At 37.9% G+C, this 18,410-nt stretch overlaps 1 protein-coding gene across 10 annotated transcripts in view; it reads left to right on the forward strand.

Annotated features, from left to right (window-relative positions):
• The window catches only part of CARF (calcium responsive transcription factor), a 41,183-nt gene extending 23,786 nt beyond the window's left edge, over nucleotides 1-17,397 (forward strand). For 3 of the 10 annotated variants that reach the window (XM_075028183.1, XM_075028181.1, XM_075028182.1), the window contains 7 exons: nucleotides 3,126-3,256; nucleotides 4,279-4,645; nucleotides 6,985-7,679; nucleotides 11,996-12,039; nucleotides 13,410-13,576; nucleotides 14,009-14,062; nucleotides 15,169-17,393. In XM_075028183.1, coding sequence (XP_074884284.1) covers nucleotides 3,126-3,256; nucleotides 4,279-4,645; nucleotides 6,985-7,103 — 617 coding nt within the window. In that variant the 3' untranslated portion in view covers nucleotides 7,104-7,679; nucleotides 11,996-12,039; nucleotides 13,410-13,576; nucleotides 14,009-14,062; nucleotides 15,169-17,393. Of the gene's footprint in view, nucleotides 1-3,125; nucleotides 3,257-4,278; nucleotides 4,646-6,984; nucleotides 7,680-11,995; nucleotides 12,040-13,409; nucleotides 13,577-14,008 lie in introns of all 10 variants that reach the window. The other 7 variants (XM_075028174.1, XM_075028180.1, XM_075028178.1 and 4 more) reach the window with 6 other exon arrangements.
• Nucleotides 17,398-18,410: the final 1,013 nt, after the last annotated feature.

An 18,410-nucleotide genomic window follows, 5' to 3' on the forward strand; every position in this document is an offset into this window, starting at 1 on the left:
TGTTAAACTTCCTCCTACTCTGCTGCAAAACCAGAGTGTAGGTAGTGTAGATTTCTACAGAAACTTGATTTTATGTTCATGGTCAAAGGTTTGGTTTTTTTGAAGACACTGGTTACACTACTTTTCCTTTGTTGAAAGTGGGTTCCTACTACTATTATTTCAACTTCAAAACATGTATTAAACCAAAATACAGGTGTTTGTAACTAGGTCTACTTGCTACCCACATAGTTAGGATTACACATAGGCTGAGATGCTCTGCTAGAACGTGGTAACTGATAATAAATTTAAAATGAGAGATGATTGTGCCCTTTTCCCCAGGTTTCAAGGATATTTTGTCTCCTGTGACACCAAAAAAACTTTTCTGCATGTTTGTGGATCCTTTCCCCATCCCTTGTTTAATAGGTTTGTTATGAAACTCATCAGAAAAGTTGTTGGCTTTTAGCAGGGATATGATTGCAGCAAGGTGGAAGAGCCTAACTGTTTGCATACATTAAGATAATGCTGCAGACTTCTTATATGTTTTTAATCTCGGTGGTGCTGCCAGCTTGTTTTCCCATTTAACTGGAACATGGTGGTGGGTACTTTTTGTTCCAGACAGCTGATAGAGAAGTCTACAGGGTCCAAAGGGGCACTGCCACAGTTGTCATGTTTAAAGACTTACTCATGTCAACAGTTATCCTCCACTGTGGTTCTTGCCTGAAGAAGTCCTGATGTGTTTGGGTTTCTTTCCCCTTTGGCCCCTGTCACTTCATGACCTATTTCTTATCTTTGTTGTAGCAGGAAATATAAACCTCCAGAGGTTTGGCTCACTGTGTGATTTCTCCTAAATGGCTTGGTGAACCTAATTTACGTGGAGCTGTTCCATGCACACCAGTGCATTTGCAGTTAAAAAGGCCAATGTTGGGCTTTGTTTTGTTTGGGATTTTTTAAACTCTTATTTTAGCTGTTGCTGCGATGGATCAATTTGAACAGAAAAGCATTATGTATGCTTGGTGCTCTTAAGGCAAGAGTTTCAGTCTTGACAACTGTCAGAGGACAACAGGTAAATTTTTAGGCTCAGTTTGAATGAGTGTCCCTCTTTTTTAAGGAAGTCTTGTTTTTTAGGAAAAAAAGGAATTTGCAATATGAACAGACTTACTGTGCTTAAACTTGCATGTCTATGTTAATATTTCTATTACTGTGCTTTTATGGAGAGACACAGAATAGTTGTGCCTTCAACAGCTGTGATAGAGCTCAGCAGGGATGACTTTTGGTATGAACTGTCTGAATGCTGGTGAAGGTTCAGGAAGACCAATTCTTGTTTTCTTTGTCTTTCACAGATAATTTTCTAAGGCAGTGTAGCCTATCAAATGTGTAAACATCTATCCAGTGACATACTGAATTTTAATGGAAGCTAGAGAATTGGATTTGTTTAGTTTTCTGCATATGTGCACCAATTCAGTGAACATAAGCAGATACTCTAATTCCAGCATATCTTGTCTTCCCTTATATATGTGTGTATGTGTTTGTACACATTGCAAACACATGTTTATAATTGTAATACAAGTCTAAGCAAAAAAAGAGGCCTGACTGAAAAAATTGGCTCTCATTAATTTATGTGAAGTGGCAGCAAGGGAAAACACTGTCTTTTCAAACTTTTGTGTGTATACGTTTTTTTTTCATTTTAACTTGTGCTGAATGGGGACAAATTTACATTTAAGAAACCAAACAATAACAGAACTAAACCCAGCTGTTTGTTTTCTTGTTGCGCAGAACTCCATATCACTATGTGATACAGCTTTCTCTGTTCTCTCCTCAGTGTAAGAATCACTGTAACTATCAAACTTAAGTGTGCTCCCTTTTACATCTTTTATGAAGTATAATGACAAGTGAGATAAAGTACCTGTGTGTATATATATATTTGGGGCTTTTTAACTTCTGGCATTCATACTGAATGCCCATGCAGTCTAAGGAGTGGTTAGATTAGGAGTTGAACTATTAGCTTTATTCCTAGGCATGTTGGTGTAGAATACACCAGGGAAAGAACACCAAGAATACACTAAGGAAAGAACTACCATCTCTTCCTACATGTGAATATTCACATATGCATATGGAATCTCTGTATAGTGTTAAAAAGAGCCTAAATATTTAAAGTAGTTGTGTTCAAAAAGATTTATAGAATGTATTTTATGGTCAGTTACAATAAAGAGTTAGAGTTTGCATATCGGTATATGTGTTGCAAAATGTATCTCCACTCACTTAGATTGCTGGAAACTTTTGTACGATTTCCTGTTAGAAAACTGTTTGCAATTGGCCATTCTCAATTTTTTTCCATTCACCAGGCTAATCTACATGCACAGGGCAAGGTCTTCTTTTACAGTTATAGCAGTGAAACTGCACAACAAGAGGCTAAGCAATGTCTGCTTGTGTCTGGATAAATCTTAACCAAAATGTTCTGGGTGGCTCAAACAGGAAATGGAATGATCCCATGGGAATTTTTCTTGCAGAAATTGCTACAAGTGAATCTCAATTTTTACAAGTCTTCAGGAAATGAAGTCCATCATTCTTGCATTAATAAGAATTTTGAGGATATGATGTAATCTGTAGGCTGAAAGGCCTCCAGATAAATGGACTTTTGGTGAGATATTGCATAGAAGTTATCCTAATTCCATGAAGATGTTTGGAAGGGAGTGGTGAGGCTTAGAGGATTTTCTGCGTAGATTTTTGTTTTGGAAGACAGCCCTTTCTTTTGATGCCTGTCTGTTACTGAGCCCTTACTGAGGTGTATGTATTGTCAAATTATTTGATTACTGCTTTGATAGAAATGTTTCAGCTTTTATGTTATAACTAGAAATTCAAAGTACAGTGTGGGGTGCAATTACTTTGCTCTCCACAATGGATTTATTGGTACTTCTTTTTTCACTCTGAACAGGCACATACAATCTTCCTACAGTGTTGTCTTTTTCTCATACCCAGCCTTTTTTCTTTAGCATCCAAGTTCTTCTGCAAAGAAAACAGCATATATGTATATACATGTCTTTTATATGTCTATATGGAGATCGAAGGGGTTTGCTCAGTTTGCAGGGGAGGCTTTTAAACAGGAAGAAGAAATTTGTCGTAACTGCTTCCTCTCTGTGGCACTGTAGGGAGCTCAGCAGGGGAGTCAGTTGTCACCAAAGCAGAATCCAACCAGAGCGGGGAGTCCTTACTACCAGAAACAGCTCAGCTGTTGTCTTCACTCTCTTCAATTCAGCCCAAGATATTTGCACAACTTCAGGTACAGTCAAGTTGTTTACAGAACGTCAAATGCTGTGTGCTGGGAATGCTGAAGGCGAGCTGAGAACTGCAAGTTCCCTCACAGCTAATGACCCAAACACTGGCTAGGTAACGCAGACTTTGAAATAGCTGTCAGCTCTTATGTTGGCCTCTCTTGCATGTCACAGAGCATATAGCTGTGGTGCAGGGGACCCCACTACCATCTTCTGATACTTTGAAGTTAGGGTCTTTTGTGAAGGCAAAACTAAGAGAATGAAGGTAGTGGGTTTCTGCCTCAAACCAAGCGTCAATTCATTTTCCACATGGTCCAGTCTTCATAATGAAGATGCTGCAAAACTGAGGGGAGATAATTCAGTCTTATTTATTCCTTTAAAACCTCCTCCAGCCTCTTAAGAAAATATGTTAAAATCCTAAAACTGCTTCCAGCTCAGATCTGTAAATTTCCAGGTTGAAAGGATGAAGAGTGGGGATAAGAATGTCATGCTAAAAGAGCTTCTTCTAAAGTTCACCTTCCTTCAAAGCTGGCTCTTTTAGCCTTCTTCCCTAACTACTTATTTGAAAAGCTACCTTCATACTTCTTGAACCCCAGTGAAATGCATGATCTCTTCCCTAGAAATATAGTCTGCAGTAAGGTGCTGTTTTACTTGCTGTTTCCCTCTCTTTCTCAAGACAGCCTGGCTCCACCTCACTCCCTTTTTTTTTTTCAAAGCAGTATGCTTAGCTTGTAGTGCCCACCTCTTGTGGAAATGGCCAGTATCAGGGAATGATTTGAAACAGAATATCAATCCAAAATTAGAGCTTTATGGTCATAAGCAGTCTTCTAGATGCTTCTGGATACCATTGTCCTAATTGTTTTCTAATACAACTTTTACCTAGGGTTGCAGGGATTGACTGTTCAAAAGAGATGATGTATAGGAAGTCAGAAGCTATACAGTTCCAGCATTCCAAAATACGTGCCATTAAATGCAAATTCCTCCTGCTGTAAATACTAGTATGTTAGTTGTTCTGCCTTCTCTTTCACAGGGATTACAGCTGCAGTCAACTTTTACCTCCACAAATGGATCAACAGCCCTGATAGCTGTAAATAACCATTCCCCTCCCAGCCCTGCAAGTCTCCTGGATTCCATAGGGAGTGCAATAACCAGCCATTCTCTAGTACTCAGTCAGGGACACAGTCTGCAAGCAGGTGCTAGCCTAACACAGCATAGCACTGCTGCCTCTGCTTTTGGGACTCCGCCTGGCTGTGATCAGAGTTTGGTCACCATGGGCCAGTTGGTAGCAGTTGGAGGGGTAGATGACTCCAGAAGCCTAGAAGGAGGAGTTCATCAGATTCTCCTGGGAGATGTACACACTATTCCAGTACAGATTGTGGACAGCCATCCAGCACTTAGTAAGTTGCAGTCTTCCCAATAATATGTAAATAAAGAAAATATGGTGGATTTTGGTTTCTGTGTGTCTTGAAGAAAGGAAAGAAGTGTGTTGATAATGGGGAACTCCAGTGTAGACTTCTTTCAGCTGATTCTAATTAGTTTTTACTGTGAAAACAGGCTGAGTGTAAAAAAAAAAAAAACACAAACCAAAAAAAACCCTTTAGTTTTTGCTGTAAAAAGATGACTTCTTAGTTAAACTGCTTATCACTTTCTTTGACCAATTACCAACTTATTTGATTAACACAATATTTTTGCCAAAAATCCTAATATTTAGCTAAAATTATGATCTTCAAAATAATTTTTTTAAAGAAAAAATAAGAATAGAAAATAGCCAATACTGAATCTAGTTAGAGCTCTTTGGAAAGAAATGGGGGGGTTGGTGACTTCTTTCTTTGCACCATCCCAGCAGATTTTTGAATTTTTTAATAAACTTTTACTAGGATCCTGTAGTCATCAATATGCTTTAGCAGTGATCAGTTGGAGTTGGACATAATCGCTTGGAATTTCAAACTTCTATTTGAAAATACTTTTTAAAAAATACACAGTAAACACTATAAATAAATAACTTCCTATCAAAATGGAAGGCTCCTTAAAACCATTGTTATCAAATATAGATACAGTCTTTGAATTCTCAGCCATGGAACCTGACTAAGAATGAAAGCTTGCATTCTCAAAGAATTATTTCTAATTCTTCGTGAAGAACACTTATTAGATATGGAGCATATATAGATCATTGCAACATAATCTTTTGACTTTTCAGAGAGTCTGAAATGTTAGCCATGCAATGCTTTATTATTTCTGTATTATCTTTTCTTGTCATCTATGACTTCTAAAAAGATGACTCTTGAGTAGTTTTGCAGGAACATGTAGGTAAAGATGTGCTAGATCATAGCCTACACCTTTGTAATGCCATAACGATAATTATCTCCATATGTCCTGATGACCTTTGCAGGTCAGCAAAACTTAATTTGTACTAAATTCTGTAATATTCTGAAAATGGAAATATAAGACTAGATAAAAAAGTAAAAAGGAAATAAAGGGTACATGAGGAAATATACTGTAATTAATAAGTGTTAAAGTAATATTGGGATATTTTACTGTGGCAGTATGATCAAATTTAAGGGATTTTCTGCCTGCTGTACTCAAATGTTTGTGTAACTGGTTGTTTTCCCTTTTATAATTGAATTTGACTAATCTTCTGAGAAATTCTGTTTTCATTCAGGGTAAAAGAATTTCAGAGAAGTTATCAAATTTACCTCATCCATTCAGTTGTTTAACCCATTTGTTCAATCTAGATGTTGATGCCTCTCAAAAATTTTTGTAAGTGATGAGTGTTGTAAGTGAATTTTTAAAGAAATACCATTAGTTTACATGAAAAAAAATGTAGTCAAATATAAAATTCTATAACTGCAAGGACTAAACTCACTGTTCCTTTGGGATTTCCTTTTTGGTTTTTTTCTGGTCAAGGTCTCAGTCTATCATCATCAGCCTGAATTTGGAAATTGTGAGAATATTGGTGCCATTCCTAAGTTCTGTGGAGGAGTTGCCTATAAAATGCACAGATACTTTTTTTTTTTTTCAGAGGCAAGTTCTTTGTCTGGAGGAGGACAAAAAACAGTCTAGGCTGAAGAGGGAATAATGTTACAGAGCTTATTTGGAGGAAGCACCATATACTTGAACGTAGCAGTTCAGTCAGTGTGTATTTCAAGATGTTTTTTTCTCCTCTGTGTGTGCATACAGTTATGCACATATGCGCTTGGTTAAAATTATCCTGTACGTTCTGGATTTTCTCTTATCCCAGTGCTAACTTAAGAATAAGCTATTTCCTGCTGAAAATATATGTGCAGTCATTGAGAAGTATAAGTGCCTGAAGTGTAAGTCATTCTCTAAATCAACATGCTTTAATTTTTGCAGCAACAGCACCTCCGTTCCTCCTTTTCCCTGGAAAAGAAAAAAAAAAAGTAAGATGGTAGCTTTATTTTTCCATGGGAAAGAGGAAAGACATCTTCTGTGAGAGTAATTTTGTATCTCCAAACACATTCTTTTTTAGAAGATGTTTTAAATACTCTTACTTGAGGGGGCCCTTACTGCTGTGAATTCATATCAACTTGCAATGCCTTATAGCACAGTAGATGACATAACTGGCTGTTGAACTAAACAGCAGTTAACTTCACAAATGCTTTACCTATTAGCTTGAGTTCCTGAAATATTTTTTCTTTTAAATGCATACAGTTATTGGGGCTGAAGCGTTATCAGTGTAGTGTGAACTTCAATGTTTTATTTTTGTTTTCTTTTTAAGCTGAAGAAAATACAGAGGGTGTTACCTGTGTGAGCCAAGTTAAACAAGAGCCAAGAGAAAAAACATTGTCTATGGAGCCAGATAAAATCAGAGACTGCCATAGTTCCTCACCTATTTAAATCTGTGAAGCCTAGAAGGATTTTTCAAATCGGAGAACTCTAAACGTCTTGGAAGGGAAGGCGGGTGCTCTCAAAGTAATGCCATTCTTTTTAAGTCATATTGTGACATTCAGATTAGGCATATTTTACACTAGTTCTGATGGCCAGCTGTTTTGATTTATGACTGATGTGGCTCACTGCCAATTCCAGGTCATTCAGTTGCCCTGTGGAACACCACCTTTCTCTTCTGTTGCAAGTTTTGAGTAATTTGGATGCTATCCAAATGGCCCATTTTGGTCAACATTTCTGAAGGTCTTCCACAGTTTAATTCCTTAGCTTTAAAATGTGGTTCACATGCTGGGTTTGCTTTTCTCCTTGAAACCCTCGACTGTTACGGTACTACAGAGACCATAGAATCTGCCAGCTCCAAGACCACAGAATCCAACAGCAAAGTGTATCAATACAGCAATGGTTTTGTGACAAAACGAAGGTCCAAGATGCTAAATTTCAAAGTGATGAAGGATGTGGATGCTTAAGAAAATGCAACTTTGACCTGATCATAATGTTAATGGTGCGAAGATCAAGGAGAGGAGAAAGGTGAGGTTGGCAGGTGAACGTAAGATTGTATGATGAGGAAAAGTGTGTGAATTGTAATGGTGAATGTTTTCAACTTTGACATCTTTAAACTTATGTTCTGGCTTTATAATGAGGTTCATTGCTGCATACACCCTTTGCAGTGGTACTGTATTAGCAGTTGCTCATAACAACTAAATGCAGGAGGCTTGTCTCACGGAAAATGATTGATGCTGCCTTTTCAGTTTTTCTACCTTTTGCTTTATGCACTTATGCTATCAGCTCAGATAAATATGATATAACCTGCTGCTGCTCATGATGTAGGGCTTATGGATGCATCACTAACAAAGAGAGGCCCAAGAAAACAAAGCAAGTAATACAAATCCAAGCGGTATGTGCAAGTCTGCTGTCCCTATAATATTCAGAAAACAAACTCATCTTTTTCAATGGTGGCAGCTTTTAGGACTGAAGTGGTCTGTATTACTTAAAATAATTACCAGGAATCTTTAAAAAACGGAATATGATAAATATCTTTTAGCAATATTTAAGCCAGAGCCATAATAAGTGTCAAGCACTGAGTTGCATAATCTGACAGACTTGTTTCTTTAAGAAAAAAAGATATACCTACAGATAACTTGGAATCCGTTTAAAGCAGTAAATTAAATGCAATTGATGCCAACATAGATATCACGTTAAACAATAACATTGTTTGCTTCAGATGTTGAATTCTTAGAGCAACATTCAGAGTATTTTGTATACAGCAATATCAGTAGTTCTGTTATTAGTTCCTACTAAGTGGTTGAGAACTTCATCATAAAATTAGGTATTTTTTTCTGCATGCTGTACAAGAATGCAATCTGAGGACTTTCTCTTATTCAGACTTAAAAAACCAAAAACAGGAAAAAGATTGGCTCATTTATGCAGAGGAGAAAGTGTTAGGAATACTACATGAACATAAAGATTAACATTTTTAAATTGTTAATTTTGTTAACATGCATTCAAGGCATTCACATACATCATCTAAATAGTGGCCATTTAAAATTAATTTTAGATTTTCTTTTGAGTGTTTAAAACTTTCAAAAGTCTCACATTGAACTTGGGTTCCTAATACCTTTATGTGCAGCATCTGTTAGGTAGGTGCTGTATCTTAGTCTTACCTTAAAATATATTAACTTCTGTGAGGTTAACTAGCACTGATAATGCTGTTCATTTAAAACTAATGTTTATGGGTTAGCTTAAATTAGAATTTTCCAACAGGATCATGCTCTTATTAAATAAGAGTCAGTATTTTATCATGCAAGTGCATGGAGAATCTCCAGTTCTTTGGAGTCTCTCATACTTAGTTTCTACACTGACTTGTTTTGTGGTATGCCTTACTCATTTCCGGGTAGGTAAAATCCCACAAGGTTCACTCTTTTGGTTTTTTTGTTGTTGTTGTTAATTGTGAAAATATGTCCAAAATGGATGTTCTCTGCTGCAGTTGTAGTTCCGGAGCGCACAGGCAGCAGTCACCTTTTTTTTTCCAACTCAGTAACTATATACCAGAATGGGTACCTCCTTCCACGCTGCTGTATTCAGTGATTCCATCACCTTTGGTTTTTCTTAAACTAATACATTCCAAAGTATATTGCCTTTCTCAATATTACTTATTTTTTGAGAATTGTTCCTCATTTTTGAAAATGCTTATTCTCAAAAGCATACATTACAGCTAAAGATTAGCAGCAAGAGGTTATTTCAGTTTTAGTTCTCTTCAAAGCAGATGATACATTTGTGGTTGCAGTAAAAGCTTAAGGAAAGAGAAGTTACATTTCCATCACTTCTTGCTTAGCTCCTTCATTAACAGATCTGTTCTTTAACAGTCACTGTTCTTCCCACCGTGAGCTACAGTCTCATCCTGTGCTGAAGAATATTTCTGACCATACTTCTATTTTTAGTTTAGTGCTCACAGCTGGAGGAAATACTCTTTCAGTCCATCTTGAATTGCAGGCTGTGAAATGAATTTTATAATCTACCCTGAAAACAATAGAAGAAAAAGTTGGGAGAAATTTAAAGAAACAGTAAAGAATTAGTTGTTTTTAAAAGCTGGGGATGAGAGTTGCAATTCTGTTAATCAAAAAATTTTATTTGAAATGCTTCTTCAGCCAATACTTGCATTTTTGTTTTCAATTTCCTTCATTTTCACAGAATTTCAGTTATTGTGTCTTCCAAATACATATTCCAGTTTACTACTGTGTTGTTTTTAATTTAGTGTAACCTTTCCTCTTTAAAGAGTATGTTTACATTTGTTTTGTGCATGTTGCTAATGGAGGAACACAAACTCATCACCCATATCCACTCTCTATATTCAGCTTAACACCTTAGTTCACTAATGTCCACAGAAAAGACTCTATTATGTATATGAAAAAATCACAAGTAAACAATACCACTTTCAATGCACTTAAATTTGTTTGCATAGAATACTCAAGGATGATTTTTCAGAGAAGGCTATATAGCTTGGTACAAAGTAGTTGGTTATTACTTTGTGTTGGAATTGTAGATGTTTTTCTGATGTTTACTTTGTTTTCTTGTGGTTGTTCTGTTCAAGCATTTATTTTGCAAACCTAGAAATCCTGAGATTCCACAGTACTGTAAATGAACAAATTATTCTCCAATTTAACCTTATTGTTGGTTACCCATAACAGTTATTGGTTGGCTTGACAAGAAGGGCTGTGCTTATGTATGTGCATGCAAAAATAATTTTTTGCTAAAATGTAGAGAAGACATAAAAGAGCACACATCCATAGCGCTTGTTCAAGGCTGGCAGTCTCTTGGATGGAAACCAGTAGTGTTAATGAGTCCTTTTCATGCTGTTCAAAAATCAAGACTTGGTTGTGTGGTATGAAGATTGTTGCAGTTTGTACAAAATTTAGAGGCAAATGTCTGTATATCTATGTGTATATATATATTTATATAGTAACTTAATGTATAATATTCCTATTCAAATGTAAACTACTTTTAAAGTAATGGTCTATGTTGTGGTTATGGGGGCTCACAGGGAGAATTAGAAGAGCTACATGAGGGCAGTGGTTTCTGGGGATGAAGGAGAACAAGTAGCACAGGTCCAGGGAGACCAGGTGGAAGAAGGTCCTGAAGATGTGTGAAAAGCAAGGGACCTGCAGGGAGGGCTGGAGGGGGCTGTGCTGGAGGGGCTCCGGGGCTTGGAAAAGGATTATGAGCCCATTGCAAAGGCTCAGTGCAGCTCCTGAATCTATGCAAGTAGTGGATAGGGTGAGTTCATGGTAGGAATTTAAAGTTATGGAAGAAAAGGGAAACCTGTCCTGCCCTCAAACCCAACAGAGCTGCTTGAGTTTTGGTGAGTACCAGAGGCAGCTAAATGACCTTCTGTAGTCTGAGACTCCTATTCTTATTTTCTAATATGAAGAAGCAACTCCTCTTGGACCTTCAACCAAGGAGCATAGACTCTTTTCCTTTACATGTTACCAAGGAAAATACACCTTTTCTTCCCAACTGTATTAACTTGCTGCTCTCCTCATCCCTCTGGGTGCAGCTCTGCCTGCCTCAAGCACGCTCAGTATCCACCCAAGTCTCTCTTCCTTCACACTCATTAGGAGTTCCACCCAAGTCCCATGCCCTCAGGCCCACCAGTTCTCAGTGTTTCACTGTTACACTGTTGAAGCAGCTGGTGAGTTCACTGCACAAGTAAACACTGGTGAGATTTGTTCCTGTCAGTTTTTCTTCCTGTCTCCCCAGGATCCCGAGTCCCTGTGTTGCTTTTAATTTCATTCAGTTTTTTCCTTGCTTGCTTTGGGGCTTATCCTCACCTGGATGAATATCAGGCAGCTACATTTCACAAGACATTTGTTATATTCACAGCAACCAAAAAGATGTGAGAAAACAAGGAGAAGAAGATAATTTCTGCCAGCTGTTAGGACTTTATATTGAGAAACTGGCCTGTTGCCTTTCATACCGCTTGAGTTCCTGGTTCTGGCAGTGGATAGTAGCTGGCTGTTGACTCGTCTGTCTGTTGGCAAACTTACAATTTGCTCCCTTATGCCTATTTAAACAGATACGTTTTCAGAAGGTTAGGCAGGAAGAATCTGTTCCGTTAGGGATAGAAAGTGTGATATAGCTGAGGGTGGTGCTGTGAAAAGTTACTGATCTTTGTGGATCTCTGATGAGAAAATTCTCCTTGATCTGCCCTTCCCTTCTGAACAAAGCTTTCATAGGAATAAACTTCAGCACCTATCCCATCAGTAATGACTATCTTCTCCCAGTAGCAGTGCACCTTATTAATGAATGAAAAAACATTGTGTAAAACAGGCTGTGTTGATTTTTTTTAGATCAGAAGCTATCCAGCAGGTCTATCCAACAAGCATCAACTAAGGTATGATTTGGGGGGAGAAGAAGGGGAAGGCAAAATCTAGTCACATGGAAGACGTGTATGTGGGTTGGTTTGGGGTTTTCTTCCAATGTAAGCTGTTACATCTTAGTATCTCATTCCGTTCCTAATGCACATGACAAATGACATGTTTATTTTCTGAAGTGATTTGATGTGTTTTCTGGAGAGTGTTCAAAGGAGTGATCATAAACAGTACTGCTGTATCATAGAAAGTAGTAGTAGTGTTTGTCATCTAGGGCCCCATCCTGTTCTAGTACAGAGGTGATTTAAAAAGCATGGAATGATTTCTGAGGACAAATACTGAGTGTCTTTGTCCTAAGGGGTCTTCCCTGGACAGAAAGTTAGGAGCATTGGATGCTGTGAGAGTAATTGTGTCAACAGTAATCTGTTAGCCTGCACTAGATAGAAGAAAACTCACAAAAGGCTTGCATATGATAACCTCTATGGACAAAGTTAACTTTGGATGCTTAATAGTTTTAAGTGATATATGCATAAGGGATTATATGTATCTTGGGAAAAAAAAAAAGGAAAAAAGAAAATGGAGACATTAATATAATTGTTTGCATGTAGTTCTTTAATACAGTTTTAATTACAATTAACTGTGGTTAAATAATACAGATATTTTAGGGCACATATAATCAGATCTTTTAATGTGGATAATTGGAATGCATGTTTTTATTACCATCCTTAGCTCTCTGCAGTGCAGCTCAGTTGGTCATTTGGCATGTGCTGGGCTTCTGCTAATGACAGTCTGCCTGTTTAAACAAGAGCATGCTGTTCTAAGCAAATTAAATTTCTTGCTCTTCCTGATCTTTTTTCTAATAGAGATTGATAAGGCTCAGAAGAGGATGAATATCTGTTTGTAGTACAGTGATTTCATAAGTTAATTTCTGGGTCCTCGTTATGAAGGAACTAGAGAGCGGAAACTTACATACTGTTGGATCTGCTGTTCGGTCATTTTTCTAATGTACTTGGATTTCTACAGTGGGACAGTGTTAATACAGCATAAGCTACAACTAAATCACTGTTAAAATTTTAGCTCTATCCTTTGGTTAAATGTTGATAGTTCAGTGGCTCCAGGAAAGATGAGAGACTTGCTTCTGTTCCTTGTGGAATGGTCTTTGTCTCTAGATACTGTTTAAAATGTAATTAGATATGGCAGTCAAATGGCAGCAGGACAGCCAGAAACAGAGATGTGTGTGTTGGCAGATCAGTAAGAGAGGGAGAAGTTCAGTACCAGTGTCCTCATTCCAGACTAACGTTCTCTGTGCTAGTCCTGAATGCACCCCTTGGGAAACAGTGGTGATTTGTCTTTGTGTTCTGACATAGCTGTTCTTTCTGCTTGCCCACTCAAGAGGTTGTACAAGCCTGCAAGGGAGAAGGAGATCACGAAGAAAGTGTGTAAGATCTTATGGGAGGACCTGCAGGAACAGAATGGAGGAGATTAAAGGTTGATGACATGACTTCTATAAAGCCCACATTCTTTGGTGGAAGGAAGAGGATTTTTCAATAGAGAATAAAAGTAAATCTTCCTTTTCCAAAGTATTAGAATTACTGCGTCTCTCTAATCTGTTTGACAAGATGCTTAGTGTTTAGACAGATCTCAATGTTTTTATGAGTATATACCAAAATGTGAATGGATACTTATCCATGCATTGCCATGTTTGCATGTCCTACTGAAACTGTAGGCCAGTGGTGCCTCCCGATCTTTGTATTGTCTATGTACATTTTCTTAAAGCAAATGAAAGCTTGTTTTATAAAGAAAACAGTGGAGAGCTTTTGTTTGAAGTCCTTTCAGATATATGCTTTTTACAGAGTAAGCTTTAACTTAAAGTAGATAATGTTGTATTTCTGCAGAAATTTCTTATGAGGAAATACTAGTGTATCTTCTAACCCTGTGATAACCTAAAATATCCAAAGCCTTTTTCCAATTATTTTTTTTCTTTTTATCCAGAACAGGAAGCATTCCAAATTGTCCTTCAAAACCACCATGTTCAGAGCCTCAAAGGTTTGGCACTTTTGTTCCTCTGTAGGTGATCTTCCATCTGTGCTGCAAATCACTGTGTTCAGGGTCTTCCACAAAAAAAGAACAGCACTTACAGAACCAAACTTGCACAGGGGAAGGAGTGGGGTGGGAAACAGGGATAACGCCAGAATCCTTACTTACCACCTCTCCCATCACATGAGGGCACTTCCTTTTCATTTGCATAATCTGACCTGGTCACTTGATGGCATGTCAGTAACAATATCTGTAAACCATAGTTTGTTTATGAACATCTGTGTCACATCAAATCTAGATATGACAAATTTTCTTTGTGCTTGGAATTTGCATTGGTTTAGTGAAACCAATGGTGTCAAATGGTCAAGTCTCAAGAACTGACAGAGAGCCTTCAGCTGTGAATTTGGTCTTAATCTGAGCTCTAACTGACCTAGGGAGAAATTCTGAGGCTGTGCCCATGTGTTCTGCAGCACTTGTTGAGCAGAAGAAAAACCTTCAGTTTCTTCCAGCTCCCAAGAAGAGCTGCGTTTTTGTTTCTACCTGACGCAGAGCTGCTCATATTTATCTCATGGAATTCTGCTCTCCATCTTAAGGGAAGACAAAGGTCTTCCTGTATGAAAACTTGATGGTCAGTGTACATAGTCTGAGTGAATTGGGCGCACCTAGAACAGTCACCCTCAAGCATGCTGTAATTTAAGCTGTGTTAGGAATGGAAGCTGGTAGAAGGAATAAGCAACTGAATAATATAATAGTAAAAGTAGGCATTCTTGCTCTTCACATAGTATCCTCCTCACACAGTACCTTTTCTTAAACATCTTGAGAGAAACACTGGTCAGCAGTGGGAATAAAACAAATCTCAATTTCCACCCCCCCCAGCTTACAGTTTAACAGGGGTTTTGCTATTTAGCCACAAATTCGGCCTAAAAAATATCTTCTATCCTAGATCTAAGCGTACAGTGTTTAATTCCTGAAGGACCATGCTAAAAATTCAGTTGTGCTTTGTCAGGTCACTGTTCTTATAGACATAAATTTAACTTTTTCTCACAGATGTTTCTTTTAAAGCTAAAATTAAATGGGAGAGAGAAGTGGAAATTAATTATTTATGTTTCTTACAGATGACACTCCTCAGTTTGCTGAAGTGTGCAGGTGTTTCCTCCTTGACTTCTACTTTTAGCTCTTAGTTCACTATGTGTTGGATGTTTTCTCAGGATTACTTACCTCTGAGAGTACTCCAGATAATCAGCAAGAGACCAGAGTGGAGAACAGAAGAGGAAGTGAAGTTTGTAAAAAGCTGCTTGCAGGAGATAGAAAACTCTCAAAGTTACAGCTCAAGACTGCAGTTTCTTCTGGCTGAAGTGGTTCACTTTAAATGGTAAATCTAAAGTTAATTTAAAGTTGTGCCCTGCAGTGGCCCCACTGCAGGACACAGCTGAGGTCATCAGTGAAGCTGGTGGCACCTCTGTGAAAGTGTATTTAAGAAAGGGCAAAATGCTGCACAGCAGAGAGGAGTGAAGAAGAAAGTGAGAGAAACAGTCTTCTGAACATCAAGGTTGGAGAAGAAGGAGAGGGAGGAATTGCTTCAGGTGCTGCAGCAGGTATTTCCCTGCAGCCCACGGAGGACTTCATGCCGGAGCAGGTGGAGATTTCCTGAAGGAACTGCAGTCCACAGAGAGGAGCCATGCAGGAACAGGCTTATGCTGAAGGACTACAGGCTGTGGAGAGCCCATGCAGGAGCAGGCTAATGCTGAAAGACTGCAGCCTGTGGAGAGCACCCATGGTGGAGCAGGGAAAAAGTGTGAGGAGGGTGGAGTGATAGAAAGGAGCTGTTACAGACTGACTACAACCCCCCATTCCCCTTTGCCCTGCGCTGCTTCGAGTGGGAGGGAGGTAGAGGAGTTGGGGGCTGAAAGTGTGAAGTTGAGCCTGGGGAATGAGGGGAGCATGAGGGGAAGGTGCTGTTTTAATTTGTATTTGTTTCTCAGTATTTTAATCTATTTTAATTGGCAATAAATTAATTTTCCTCACATCAAATCAATTACTTGAAATTTATATCTGGACTCAAGTCACAGTGGAAAGTACTTACTGATTTCTCTTTGATTACTGCAAGCCATTATTGCCTTTAATTTTTTAAGTAGGGCACAAAATGGATCAAATTTTAATTTTTAAGAAGTCATTCTGTGTGTGGAAAGGAGTGCACCTTGTTTGAATCAGGAGTTGCATTTTTGGATGTGGTCTGGTTAGGCCTTTCAAGTTCTGCGTATTCACCTTTTCACTAGAGTAAATCTCAGCTGCAGAGTCTACTCAAGAACAGGTCTAATCCATTATATTTCTGCTGGAGAAGGATACCAGCCATATTTTTACAGGTTTGAGCATGGGAGAATCATTTGGAGGAAAAGATGCTCCAGCAGTAGATTCTACGTTATCTACCTTGGTAGTGGTGTTCTTAGAGATGTTAAGGATGCAGCATCTTCATGGCATTATATCTAGCTGTGCTTCAGAAGGGGGCAAAGTTTGGGGTGAGTGGCATCTTTGGTGAAAGCAGTGTTAATCTCAAGAAAAGAAATAAGCAGAGTTTGGGTATGAGATTTATACCCCTGTGCTTTTCAGAGATTATTTTCCTGAATGAGAAGGGAACTTTCTTTAGAAGGTAAGTTTTATGTGTGGGTTCTTATACCACCTACCAAAAATATCTGGCACTGGCCACCAAGGGTGTCTAGACCACCAAGGGTGTCTGCTAGGTGACATGACACACTTAATGGTTTCTAATAGGGGCACTGTTTGGAATACAAAATTGATGGATATCTTCCTAGCATTAGCTAAATTAATCTTTAATTTCTTCCCCTCTCTTCGCATCTCTCTATGAGAGGAAGATTCTCTGTTAAAAGGAACATGGTGAATAGTTAGTTGTCTGTATGGAGGACACAAAGCTATTTGTGGTAGATAAAGAAGACTTCTTTGATAATAAATTAGATGAGCTTCAGAAACAATTGTACTGTCATAACTTCATCAAGTAATTTCTTCCAATTATATCACTCACTTTTGATTATTGTCTTACTGTTTGCTTATTGTATAATCTATTTGATAAGCTTTCCTGGCTATGTCAAGGCCATAGGAAAAAATGCATGTAACAATTCTCTTTTCTCTTGAAGTTCTGTGAAAGGGAAAGGAATTCCCCATTTTGCAACTCTTGGGGACAGCCATGCTTGCTTAGCCACCAGCTGCTCTGGAAGAATACATGTTTATCCATGTTCCCTAGCTACCAAAAAATCTTTTGCACTGATAGATTCCATAAATTTGTGAACTTGAATCAGGCAAAGTGAATTTGGCATTAAAAAAAAAAAAAAAAAGGCGAACTACCCTGCAACCAAATTTAGCATCTTCAGGAGCTGTGGCCTAGGGTTTATTGGTTGCAATAGTAAAAAGATCAATGTTTTCATAGTGAAATGTGGTTTTATTCAGCCAGTTCAATCTATGAAAAAAGTGTTTCCATTCCTTTTATTTCAGACTTGTGAACTTTGCAAAATTATCTGAGAGATCACTAGTGAGATTAGCTAATAACTGCAAAATGGAAAAGTTTCACTGTGGACAGGCGGTAACAAAAGATACCATAAAGTCAGCCAGCATAATTATCATTAGTAAGGTAAGATCTTTCAGACATTAACTACAGGCTAATACTTTTGGTGGTATGCTGACACTTATTCTGATACTGCAAACAAAAATAGTGATTGTAAGCCATTGCAGAAAGAATTGGGAAATAAAGCACTTTGTAAAGTACCAGTCTGTGGTGGGTTTGGTTTCTCTTGGCTTTGTCATGCTTTTACTTAGTGTTCAGCTCCTTTGCATACCCTGTGTAGGATCTGTGTAATCCAATCTCTTATGTAGAATAAGTTAAAATAAATTAATAGTTAACACATAGAGCATAATACACAAGTTCTTCATGGCAAGATAAATGATATGTCATATATTTTCTAACAGAAATAGTTAAAGTGTTTGAATATTATTGGTAATTATCAGAAGACATTTGAGAGAAACTTCGCATATTCTATATTCACTCTTCTATCTGTGTTTTGCTTTTGGAATTGATGAATTCCCATTTCTTTGAGAGCAGTTATTAGCAATGAAGCAACTGTTTTCAAATGAGCTATAGGTTCCTGACTGCAGCAGAAATAGCTTCAGGTAGTGAAACTGGAACCATATTTAATTTTGAGTGGCCAGAATTTCTGAAGAGAGGAGGCACTGGAGCCACCTCTGCACTCACAAAAACATTACCTTTTGGTCATAATTTTATAAAGATCAACAAAGTTTCCAGAAAGGTTTGGATGGCATCATACACAAATATAGTATGCTGTGAGGCAGC

This window comes from Buteo buteo, chromosome 5, assembly GCF_964188355.1.
Source record: "Buteo buteo chromosome 5, bButBut1.hap1.1, whole genome shotgun sequence".
Taxonomy (NCBI): Eukaryota; Metazoa; Chordata; class Aves; order Accipitriformes; family Accipitridae; genus Buteo; species Buteo buteo.